Source organism: Corvus moneduloides, chromosome 4 (assembly GCF_009650955.1).
Source record: "Corvus moneduloides isolate bCorMon1 chromosome 4, bCorMon1.pri, whole genome shotgun sequence".
Lineage (NCBI taxonomy): Eukaryota > Metazoa > Chordata > Aves > Passeriformes > Corvidae > Corvus > Corvus moneduloides.
The window spans coordinates 45,048,765-45,061,884 of record NC_045479.1 but is presented as its reverse complement, the minus strand read 5'-3'; the positions used below and the strand labels follow the sequence as shown (position 1 = coordinate 45,061,884).

General features: G+C 38.5%; 2 protein-coding genes across 8 annotated transcripts in view; one reads left to right on the top strand and one right to left on the bottom strand.

Annotated features, from left to right (window-relative positions):
• Positions 1–13,120, top strand: part of TMEM117 (transmembrane protein 117) — a 204,677-nt gene that overhangs the window by 16,665 nt on the left and 174,892 nt on the right. For 4 of the 7 annotated variants that reach the window (XM_032106939.1, XM_032106938.1, XM_032106937.1 and 1 more), the window contains exon 3: positions 12,665–12,797. In XM_032106939.1, coding sequence (XP_031962830.1) covers positions 12,665–12,797 — 133 coding nt within the window. Of the gene's footprint in view, positions 1–2,829; positions 2,931–12,664; positions 12,798–13,120 lie in introns of all 7 variants that reach the window. The other 3 variants (XM_032106941.1, XM_032106940.1, XM_032106942.1) reach the window with 2 other exon arrangements.
• On the bottom strand, positions 5,102–6,103 carry LOC116443083 (P2Y purinoceptor 1-like). The gene has a single exon (XM_032106944.1). The coding sequence runs from the start codon at positions 6,101–6,103 to the stop codon at positions 5,102–5,104; it is 1,002 nt and encodes a 333-aa protein (XP_031962835.1).

Below are 13,120 nucleotides of genomic sequence, written 5' to 3'. Positions count from 1 at the left end.
AACATTTTAGGAACATTTTATTTCAAAGTAAAGATGTGACCAAGTAAATATGAGCAGATGTCCTGTGCCTTTTAACCATTACTTTGCAGAAAATCTTTGATTTCAATCAGGACAGCATTAGCATTAGATCAGTCTAGTTAAGCAAAAATGCTTTTAAAAAGTGTGTTTAATTGATCATATAACCATTTATGATCAGGAAAACAAATGTCTAGAATCCTTGTCAGCTACTAGAGTGTATTCCCAGCTGAGTATCATGAGAAATGGGAATAGCTGAGGGTAAGAGATGGAAGGATTTTTCAAGAGTTTTGTGTCCTGAAGATGGTTTTTTAAAGATTATGCAGTGCTTTTAGACTCGTCTCAGGACAAAGGCATGTTGTGTGAGATTTCCAGGCTGGGAGAACAGACAACAGAGGCACCATGGCACAGATGTGTTTTGTAGCAATGCCCTCATCTGTTTTTCCCCTCTGTTCTTCATTATTCAAGATCAGTTGAGACTAATCTTTTTAGAAGCATGAGGTTGTTTCTTCTCTTTTCTTTCCCCTTTTTCTCTTATGTATGTGAGCATCTTGGGACCTCTGTTATAGATGGCTTTATTGATAGATAATTAATGAGCTTTATAGAACTGCGTGGACACAGACAATGCAGGTAAGCAGACATGGAGGCAAGGATTTGCGTATGTAACACAGTTTATTTCATATTTTTTTGTAAGTGGGACACAAAAAGGAGCAATGCAGAAAAATGGATTGTATTAGCATCTCAGAATCCAAAGTTTGTCCCTGTTCTGCCGGTGAGCCCAGAACAGTGAACTGAGGAGCTTAGGATACGCACATTACTCAGTCTCACAAAAATGAACTGGAGGAGTCTCCAGCTTGCTCCTCCTTGTTCCCAGCAAAGTGGTTGCTGGGGTCTTGCTGCCTCTATCTCTTGCTCATATGTTTGCAGGGGGCAGGGAGGATCAAAGGATGTACAACAGAAATCAGATAAAGTCACAATAAAGCCATAGAATCATTTAGTTTGGGAAAGACTTGGGAAAGATTGAGTTCAACCAGCACTGCCAAGTCCACCATAAGATCATGTCCTTGAGTGCCACATCTACATGTCTTTTAAATATCTTTGGAATGATGACTCAGCTGTTTCCCTGGGCAGCCTGTTCCAATGCTCAGCAACATTTTGGTGAATAAATTTTTCCTAATATGCAATCCAAACCTTGCCTGGTGCGACTTGGGGCTATTTCCTTTTGTCCTGTCACTTGTTACCTGGGAGAAGAGGCTGACCCTCTTTTCTACAACCTCTTGTCAGGGAATCGTAGAGAGTGATAAGGTCTCCCCTGAACCTCCTTTTCTCCAGGCTAAACACTCCTATCTCCCTCAGCTGCTCCTTGTAAGACATGTGCTCCAGACCTTTCACCAATTTTGTTGCCCTTCTCTGGACAAGCTCCAGCACCTCAATGCCCTTCTTGTAGTGAGGGGCCCAGAACTGGACACAGGATTTAAGGTGTGTCTTCAGCAGTGCTGAGTACAGAAGGACAATCACTGCCCTGGTCCTGCTGGCCACACCATTGCTGATACAGGCCAGGTGCCATTGGCCTTCTTTGCCACCTGGGCATACACTGGCTCATGTTCAGCTGCTGTCAACCAGCACCCCCAGGTCCTTTTCCTGTGAGCAGCTTTCCATCCACTCTTCCCTCAACTTGTAGCACTGCCTGGGGTTGTTGTGACCCAAGTGCCAGACCAAACCCTTTGCCTTGTTGAGTCTGATATGACTGGCCTTGGCCCATGGATCCAGCCTGTTCAGATCCTTCTGCAGGGCCTTCTTACCCTCCAGCAGATCAACACTCCCACCCATCTTTGTATCATCTGCAAACTGACTGAAAGTGCACTTGATCCCCTCATCCAGATCGTCAATGAAGACATTAAACAGGACTGGCCCCAATACTGAGTCCTGGGGAGCCCCACTGGTGACCAGCTGCCAACTGGATGTAACTCTGTTCACCACCACTCTGGGTCTGGCGATGCAGCCAGATTTTTACCCAGAAAACTGGGCACCAGTCCGAGTCATTACAGACAATTTCTCCAGGCTAATACTATGGGAAACTGTCAAAGGCTTTACAAAAGTCCATGGAGACAACATCCACGGCATTTCCCTCATCCACCAAACAGGTGACCCTGTCATAGAAGGAAACTGGGTTAGATATATACTATTTCATTGTAATTTTTACCTTCTGAGTTAGCTGAGGTCTGGATTAACTCTTGCAAAAACAGATCCCTGCCTGTTGGCTTCCCCAGTCCTTCCCTGGTCACTAGCACAGAGCAGTAAGTGCTCCTTGATACTCTCCCAGGCCTGTGATGACAGTTGCTGGCATATCTACATCCTTTGTGCCCTGGACCACACAGCTCTTTGGTAGGGTGATGCCGACAGAAGAGGAAAAAGCATCTCATTTTGCATTTTTCTATTTGTGTACACTGCACAGTTCAGTCACACTGAAAATATGTCATCCTTACTTAGTTAAATGCATTTTATATTCTAATTACCTGACTGGAGTGAAAGTTCTACCTAATCTTGTTTTGGGTTTTTTGTCAGACTCGTTGATTTTAAAGCATTTCCTTACTGTTGCCTTAATTTTTCTTGGTACACTGTGAAATACAGGCAGAGAAATGCTAGACTTTTCTTGACAATTTCTGCAATATGCATTTGTGCTGGTAGCAAAAGCCATTGCATGTGAATTGTGAAAGGGTTTTTTGTGAAGCTCTGTAATGATTGTATGTCATCAGCTCACTGGAGGCTTTCAATCCAAATTTTAATCAAAATTTTAAATTTTATTCTTTCCAGCTCTGGGTACTTTTGAGCAGTCTTCATTCATACGTTCTGTAAGGCAGCACTTGCAAGAGGAAAGAAATCCAATTTTTTTCCAAATTCAAGAAGTGAGTTTGGTAATGCTTTTTACAATTTCTTTGGACTTGAGTGTTTCTTTCTTCTTTAACAGCTTATCTTTCTAATGACACTTGCTTATTATGTAATAGTAACATTAACTTCTATATAGTAGAGATTACCCAGTGAGAATAAAATTAGCTGTTTGAACTGAAAAACAACTCTTTTTCTATTAAAAATCTCAAGAAATTTAGACAAGTTTCTGGTCTAAGCTACTGTTGTCTCTTAAAAGCTCGCACATTAGAAACTGAGTAAAAACTGAGAATTCCTGCTTCCCAGATTATTTGTGCCTTTAAAGGTAGATTGAAAGGTGAAAGTGGCAGGTGTTTGATTTTGGTAATACCTTACAGTTTACAAGCTTGGGTGCAATCTGGTGGGAGCAATAAACTCATTTAGCTCAGAGCTTCACGCTAATCTCTCCTTTTCTGTCCCCTTCCTGCTGAGATCACCCTTGTTAGCAAATGCATTGCCTTTGTTTCTGTATCGGTCTGAGGTGTACATGTATACGTGTAGTTAATTGCCCATGCGTGCCCATTCATGAGTTAAAAAGCTCTCTTTTTACGCAGAGAAGCCAATGCAATGTTAATAATTTCCTCATGTTTCCAATAGACAATTAAATTTAAAAAAAAAGAATATTTTTCTTTTAAAGTAAGAAAAACTGAAGTATTAAGAAATATCAAAGGAAAGAAGCAGTACTTAGAATGAGGTGAGTACACATAGGCATGCAATTTTTCTGTGGGATTCTGTGAGTGTACTAGTACATCCCAACACTTGTAAAGTGTTTCAGATTATCAGGACCAGTTTCTTTTCTTGTCACAGTTACAGACAATTAAAAAAAAAGTAGTTCTAAATTTTATACATATATATTTAGTCAATGCAATTGAAACATAGAACAAGAGAGATTCAATACCCGTGTAGAATAGAATAATTTAGAATAATACATGCAAGGAGAAAATTATATTAAAACTGTGGAAATTAAAGAATTAAGACACTGTACGAAGTATAATAAAATCTACTTCATCATCAATAACTTCTGAAAGTAAAGTTAATGTGCTCACTGGTACATGGGCTTTCATCATTAACAAGGTAATGTGTGGAACTTGGCAAGAAAACAAGTCAGCAGGTGGCTGATTATTGGAACACGATTTTTTTGCCCATACAATGTGATGAAAGAACACATATTTAATGACTCTTGAAGGTGGATGTTCTGATGACTGTTGTGCTGGATGAATGATTAAAATTCATTATAGTCTAATTATCTTGGACTGTCCTGAAACTGTGATGCTAAGACCCCAAAGGAACAGAGGAGAAGCACTTCTGTGTAGTGGCATCTCTTACCTTTCTGGAGCTAAAACACCTTTTTATTTCAGAGCTTTTCCAGTGCACACTTCTCTCTGTTGAGTTCAGAGTTCATGGCAGAACACAGGCTTCCCTGAAGCAGAACACTATTTACAAGCAGCTGTAGTTGCCCGGGATTTGGGAGAACCCCTGCTGCCTGGGAAAAGGCTTAGCAAAGCTCTCTAATCCATGCTTGTTTATTTCACGAGCAGATTCACTGTGGCTCTGACTATCCTCAGGGACTTTTATCTTACTATTTATCTTTTGTTTGTTTGTTTTTGGAAATGTGCTGCACTTTCCTGGGTTAATGAGGTTCTACTGGCAGTGGAACTCTAGTGCAAGCAGCATTGAAATGAAGTACTTGTAGAAAGCCTCTCTGCAAATGCTCAAGCAGCCCAGCTGTAAGCATTATGACAGTTATTAATTGCACAATCACAACTGCAGCAGCACTTACAAACAGATGAAGAAATAATTCGCAGAAACTATAAGAAGGCTCCTCAACACTGCCTGCTCTTAATCTCACTGTATTTTTCTCACCCAGAATTAAAGGAGCTACTCAGAACTTTTCATCATTTTTTGTTCCATGTTGTATGTACATACAGATAGAAGTATTATTTCACAATAAATTAGGGTATGACAACAATATTTAAAATGCCAATTCAGTACAGCTAGGAGCTGCTAGTGTTTCTTTTAATGTTAAGTTTTACTCTGCATTTCTGTGTATTCTTGCTTATTCAAGAGATATCTGTAGAATACAAGAGGCCGAATACTAAATAGGTCTGATGACAAAAAGGCAAATGAGCAGTTGGAGATACAAGTCTTTTTAGACTGGTGTTTAAGTCATTGTTCTCAGGTTCAGAGGGATGTCCCTTACCCTTCCTGTCAGACAACAGCAGTACTGGCATTTGGGATGACATTTTATACTTTTAATTCTTTGACAGAATGTCTTATTTGCTATTGTAAAAATGATTGGGTCAAGGCAACTATTGATGCTGCAGATGATCTCTGTGACTTTGTAAATGGCACTTAGTGTGCTTATATTCTCACAGGGTGGTTGACAAGTAATTCTGTAAATTAGTATCACCATCATCATAACATGGTAAGGTGTGAAAGAAACAGCAAATACAATCATAGCAGCTGAAATCAGTAACAGAGGCCTAACAAGTCTGTTCCTTCTTTGCTGACGTTTACTGAGCTGTAGTAAGGCTTTGAGAGTCAACACATAGCATGTAAAGATGATTGAGGCTGGAAGAAGAAATCTCAATACAATTTTGGAGACCATGAACGGCACTGCAAATTGGAATGGTTCTTCAGTGCTGTCCAGGTAATGAATGATGTTATGCTGTCTTCTAGCTGCAACTGTGTAGTAAATCTCAGGCATCGATGCAATCACTATGAAGATCCATACCCCGATGGTACAAAACACGGCCTTTTCTTTGTCCCACCATGTTAATGAAGTGATGGGATGAACAGCACCTATGTATCTGTCCAAACTGATGAGTGTCAGGAAATACACACTTCCATAGATATTAATACTAAAAAATAGTTCTATGATCTGATAAAACACTTGGCTGAAATAGACAGCTAACTTCTGGATGTTATAATATACTGAAAAAGGTGCCATGAGAGTCCAAGTAAAGTCACACAGTGCCAAATTAAAGAGAAATATGGTATTGGTAGTCCATGTCTTCATGCAGTAAACATAATGTCGTAGTGCGAGTATATTGCCTAGAAATCCTGTTAATAAAGTGAAAAGGCAAACCAGAATCAGCAAATAACAGTACCACTCTGGCTTAGGATTTCTGTTGCAACTGAAAATAATGCATGTACCATTCATCATCTGTCCATGGAGTATGCCTGAAGGGAAAAGAGAGAACAACAGCCTTTAGAATAAAAATTGAGTTGGATACATTGAATTTAAAATTCAAAAATTATAAGTTAAATTCAGTGCATTTGAACTGGCAAAAGAATTCAGAACATAGTATAATGTACAACCTCTCTCCTCTATCTGAGAAAAATGTAAAGTCTAAGTAGGTAACACAGCTTACTCTACAACATCCACACAAGCCGATCTTCATGAACCTACATGAAATGCTTTATATACTTTCCTCTCTGCTATTTACTGTAGTGTACGATGGATGAGAGAAAAAAAAGCATGCACTCTGAAGTGCAAACAGTGTCCCTTGGCCACTAATGTGTCTGTATCTCTCTTTGGAAAAAGCAGAGGAGGTGACAGAAGGACAGTAATTTCCCATGCTCATTCCATCATTGCTTTGATTGCCTTGAGTATCCGTATGGGGCCTAGGGGCAATTTTAATGTGGGCAGCTGTGCAGTGAGCTGTGACTGAGATCAAGAAAACAGCATCAAAAAAAATGAGGATGAAATTCTGCTTTTAGTGAAGGCCGTAGAAACTTTTCCATCTATAGTGCTAGACAAAGTGCTTTTTTTGGATCTTTTTATTTGATTTTCTTCTGTAAATATTTGTCCCAGGATTAAAAGATTTTGCTTATGGTAGGGTTAGAGAATATTCTTTTTGTCTAACTCTTTGTGGCCTACTTTGTATCAATTCCCATTATGGAATGTGTGGAATATAGATCTGCAGTGTATTTTTCAAAGCAAGTTTTTAATGCTTGTAAAGCCTTATGCTTAATTCCAATGATTTTTTTACTCCTGATAAAACCAAAGGCTGGACTATTCTGTCAGAATGCACTGTCACCCACTGCAGTTTTTTATGTTTCTAGAAAATTTCCAAATGATGTAGTAGATACCAAACAGTGAGGTCTGTCCAAGGAGAAGCTTTGTATGAAAATCATCCAAATAGCCATTTACAGATTGGAGTCCACTACAGTGCTTACTAGGATGACAGAATAAAATTTTCATTAGTACAGGCCACACTTGAATGGAAGAAAGGACCTTTACAGAATGTTACTGATTCATTGAAAATTTTGAAGCATCTTCAACCATTAAGTTGGTAATAGTGGGGTTTTTTCTAACTTAATGTTTTGCTTTCATGTCAAGCTTACTACAATAAGACTTTTCCAAAGGTATGTTCACATACACGGGTCAAAATATAACAAAGAGGAGCTGCAGTGAAGACCTGCTAAATAAAGACTGCATTATTGTGCTTAGCAAATTTATAGTCCACTCAGTTCCCTGACAAAAAGCTGGTTTAGACTGTACTCAACAAAATTAGGAATGAAAGTGGTTTCTCTAGAAGCTCAGCAACAAAGGCAGTCAAATGACTTTCCAGGAAATGAATGTAGATAGAAAACCATCTGTTCTACTGACAGTGTATTTCACAGGTGGGGAGTGTTTGTTCTATAAATGTATTTTTTAAAGTATTGAAGTACTGGACTTTAACCTACGGTAGCTATACTTTCCCTTCTCCTTTGCCTTCGTGAATATAAAAGATTACACAAACTGTGTAATGTTTTTCTTCTGCTGAACTTTATAAGATATCCCTGTGAATTCTTAAAAATGTGAAACGTAGTTAAGTAACATTTTCTCATGATATGTTCAATTAAAAGTAGTTTGAATATGTATAGGAAATCCATATTTTCCTAAAATCCTCTTGGCTAGAGTTTGTGTGTTCTTGGACTTGAATGGTATTTCCTACCTCTCTGCCTTCCTTTTCAATACTTACAAACGAAGGCACAAGACGCTTGATTCCAAGTTGTGCTGACAGTATAAATAAATCACAGACTAGCTACAAACAGTATGGCCATAGCTGCATGAGGGAATTGTAATGCCAGGTTCCTGATCTCATTAAGTTTCTGGACAAGGGCTATAGGTAGGTCTAAATGGAGGGAGGCAAACAGCTGTGCCACCTGCTCTGCTTTGCTCTGAGTTGGCCAGATAAAGTCTGGATGTGTAGCCTTATAACTCTGTTAGGGCAGACACAGACTTGAATTAAACGAAATCCCCTATCTCCTTCATCACCTTCAGTTTACTGGGCTGCACTTGGGGCTGAGCTGTGTGAAGTTAGTTACATAGCTGGAGGGGATGGAGCTGCCCAGCTGTGTAAGGTCCATTTGGAACTCAGAGAGTCATGAGAAATTATGTCTGTTTGTATAGGCATTTCCCACATGTCTACCCTGGGATTCCTATTTGAATTTTCTAAAATATTTTTGCTGTCTCCTGTTAATTCTTTGTATTGTAGTAGAGCTTAGAGACCATAAATGAGACTAGGTTCTTGAAGCAGTGTGCTTTGCAATTGAAGTGAGCGACTTACAGGGTGGACACAGGGGAACAGGTGCAGAAATAAAAAGAACCTTTCCTGAGGTAACTTAATAAGCAAGGGGAGAACACAAGGGGTTTGACCCCCAGCTTGGTGCTATTCCAGGATCTCCTGGTCTTCCATCAGAAAAATTTAAAGCCTTATACAATCAAGGATGCAGTCTGACTGCATGCAGGAAGACAGGCAGCGTGCCCTGCTCTATGCTGAGGCCATTGGAGCTACCCTAATGTTCAGAGAATATGTGCTGTAATAATTTTCAGAAGTGACATTTTTTTTTATCTCAGACAATAGCAAGTTTTCTGTCTACTGTCTTAGCACCAACAGAATAACTCGAGCTGCAGGATATGACTAGGTTGTCTTCACAGTTCAAATCCAAAATTTTGCATCTGTATTTTAAGAAAACTTTATTTTTCTGAACATTAAAGTATTCACTGCTAAGTCCATGTATTCTTAAGCAAAGCCTGCCAACACACATATGCATATCGTAGTGGGGCAGAATGAGCAACAGCACCATGGCATTATATTGTGCATGACTAAAATCAGACTTGCCAAGCTTTGACAAAAGTAGAACCGGTTTTCAAGGTTAAAAATACTTCCCATTTATTGAGGTTAATTTTTCACTTGAACGGTTTCAGCCACTAATGGAGATGACTTTGAACACTAAGTGGGCAGAAAGAGCAATCCCTCGATAGGGCACCCAGAATTAAGGGAACACATCTGATTCAGTGAAGACCTGGGTATTAGAATATTACAAATATGCCCAGGAAAGGGTTGAACTCATATTTAACTCATACTCATCACTCCCAATATAAGACAAGAAAGCATGCTAAACGCATGGGTAAGAATTTAATGTTTCTCTTGTTTCTGCTTCTGCAGTTTAATGACTGCAACCATCTTTTGGGCTGTGGATCTAAAGATACTAGAAAAGCTTTCGTTTTTAAAAAAAGTTACCTGTTTGACTCTGTTTTTTGCATCTGCCTATTGAGTTATCTCTTCTCTTGGACTGGAAGAAAAATACTGGTTGGGTTCTGCCTGGTTTGTTGCAGGACCCTAAACCCTGAAATCTCTACTACCCTGTGTCCCATAGTACTGTTGATGTGCTCTCTCTCTGTGTTGGAGCAGATAAAAAGACCTGTTTCCAGTAAAAAATTACACTTTGAGGAAATTTCTGCTGGAGCTAGGAAACATTATGATAGGAGAATCTTGATTTTTGTACCTAGTTAATTCACAGTTTATCACTGGTTGTCATTCATATGGCATTTAACTTGTATTTGTAAAGGTCCATTAGGCTTAGCACATTTATTTGGGGTTTTTTAAGTATATAATTGTGTATGTGTAAATATATCCTAATAACCGTGTTCTTCTCTGTCATACCTGCAGGGGTTTATTTCACATTTTTAACAAGGTCATAATAAGCATAATTTTCCTGAAGTAAAAAAAAACAAAAAAAGAAAGTTAAGATGAATTAAAAGTTTATTTTGTGTAATATTATTCCTTATCTACTCTCTTTGCCCCTTGCTACTTTTTGTTTGCTATTCTTTATAATAAAAGACCTAATTTTACATGAAATGTTCTATTTTTCTGGAATTTCTCTGAGAATTTTGTTTGGCTGTTTGCAATTGTATTTTAATCTAGTACAAGTCTATTCCAGTTACCAGATAGGTTTTCCAAATTTCTGACCATTCAAACCCCATAATACTTCTGTTATGTGTGCTTTCCAAGTGTAACCTTTTAGCTTGTTTTATAAAAAAAAGCATTATACTGAGTCCTAGGTTTTGTTATAAAAATAATAAGCAGTATTTGCAATTTTTACTTTAACAACTTACGTGTTAGGTAGTCATCTGCTGCAACCCATTTTTATTTCAACTGAACTGATATGAAAGGATATATAAAACAATGTGAGCGTTAGGTGGATCATTTAACAAATTTTAGTTCAACTGCATTTAGCATGTTATACATACTGGTATGGTGGGAACAGTAAGTAATATCTGCAATATTTGTATGCAGTTAGGTAAGAAGATTGTGCCAATATCCAATTCCTTTCTTTTTTATATATCAGTATTGTGATTAAAGTGCTATTTATTTCATTAAAAAATTCTGTTGATGAGCCCTGCTTGAGAGTTAATGAAGTCCTATATGGCAAACATAAGCTAGAGTAGAAGGAAAGTTGAAGTGGAAAAATTTGCTTACTGAAGACAGTATTTATGAAGAAGTTCTTTTAAAAATATGATATTTATACATATTTGTAGGTATTAATCATTGGGTAATAACTAAATAGGAAAAAACATTGCCTTGGCAAGTAGAGGTGCAATGAATATTTATTAAATCTTTCTCTTACCTGTTTTAGAAAGGTTGGAGTTATCTGTTTTACAGAAGTCTAGATTCCAGGCTGTGTTTTTTCTCTCCATTAATCTGGACTTCCTGAATCACAACTCTATTTTGCGAGTACTGTTTATAATCCAAGGTCTCGGTAATATTCCATATGCAATGGCAGCTGTTCAGAGAGCAGGTATCAAACTGCAAGGGAAATACCTTTTATCATTTAGCTCCTCCTCTCAGTAAGTCAGGATAATATGCTACTGCCATAGTGGCCTCCACTTGCTCTTTAGGGAAGGACAGACTTATTGGACATCCTCAGTCGAGCTAGGCCTGAGGCTGTCATTGTTTCCAGCAGTGAGAGTAGAAGAGTCCAGGGGCTTGGGGCATATACATGTGTGTTTACACTTTCCCTTTCTTCACCTTTCCTCACTCCCAGAATCCTTGTTGCTGCCCTACTACTGGACTGGTCTGTGGACCTATGTTGCTCTTGTCCCATCATAGAGCTTCATTCAGCCCCCCTATACCTGCCTGTCACTTCTCTTGTCTCATGGTTCCCACATCATTCCAAAGTCTCAGCTTTGTCAAAGAACTCTCAACCTCCAGCTGCTTAATCCTGAGCTCACCTGCTACCTCTTCAGCCCATAGCCCATGTCTGCTCCATGTCCTCAAGTCTTCCTCCCCCAAACCTGCATCTCCATCTTCAGCAGCACACACCAGTCCTGGGATCTTCCTGTCTGATTGCCTGAATGACCACTTCAAATTTTTTATGAATTTCTCCCACTTTATATCTTCCCCCTGTGGCCAGCTCTAATCAATGCTAAATGTGGACAGTTCCACAAGCAGCTCAGAGAAATTGCCTCCATCCCAGACCATTTCACATCTCAGTCTGCTTTATCACTTCTCTTGATACTCCCTGTCCAGCTCCTCATATTACTTCTATTTTCCCTGTTTTGACATCTTCTAGCACCAGATTGCACTGTGTCCTTGTTAGATGCTGTTCTTCACCTTGCTGCTTGAATTATCTGTTGTCTTCCTTACCCCCGCTTGGCTTCTGCCGTGGCACTCCCAGCCTTGCAGAAACAAATTCCCATCTCTTGTGCTGATGGGGTTTTCAATACTCTAAACAATTCTCGAAAGGTAAGAGATGACAGAGAAGAAAAGCTAGCCCTGAAAAATATGTTCGTGACAAAAACACCATAAATATTTCACCTAACACCAGTGGTGAGAGTAAGCAGAGCTTCTTTTCAAGTGATAAGACACACCACTGTTCTTTGAAAAAAGGTAGTCTCTGCAGAATTAAGTATAATAACACATCATATGACCAAAGTGATTAGGTCTAAGAGAAACATACAGTACAAGAGCCTACACAGACTCAAATTCGAGTTCCGAATTAAATTAGGGAAGCAAATAATATTTGTCAGTGGACATACCTCAAATACTTCACACTGTCTTAGACAAGAAAAGCTGTCTTAGACATGAAAAAGGAAAATTGTGTATGAATCAGTAACCTTTTTTAGCATTTGAAATGCATTGTTGTGGCCTGTGGTTTTTCTCATCATCTTACTGATAGCAGTATACCACTATTAATAAGTTATTGTTGTATTCTTTTTTTTCCTCCTTTGGATTGCAAGTAATTTGTAATTTTGTAGGAATAATATCTATTCATTCTGAACTACAGAAGGGTAGTTTGTCTGCATGATGCTAAATCTGTCCTCACACACAGTGGAATAATTGGATATAGGAAGAAATAGAGTTTAGTACTTTATTTTGGTTTTATTATGATGTAAACATGTATTTACTGACTGACTAAAATACGCCTTCTCATAATTTTTGTACCACAGGTCAGTTGCTCCGTCTGAAGATGTTTCGAGAGGACCATGGGTCTTGGATGACAATGTTCTTCAGTACCATCCTCTTCCTCTTCATATTTTCTCACATTTATAACCTGTTCCTCATTATGGCAGGGAATATGAGGTAAGTTCCACAGTTTATTGTTTGTCTCTTTTGCTCTAGAATATACTTTACTGTAAACTTTTTTATTCCTCTACCTTCTGAATTTAGGTAGAATAGTAATTTGATTGGTTAATTAGCCAAGAGGATAAAAGTATTAGTTATAAAAAATGGGAGTCCTAGACTAATGTTAGCAACTGTTAAATCATGGTACTAATGAACATCATATATTTTATTTAAATTTAAAATTATAGCTAAACAATTTGATTTGAAGTTAGGGCTGAGTGGTTTACAAGATTAAGCATTATTATTGTGCCTGTGGAGGAAGTTCAGGGTTAAAAGAAATT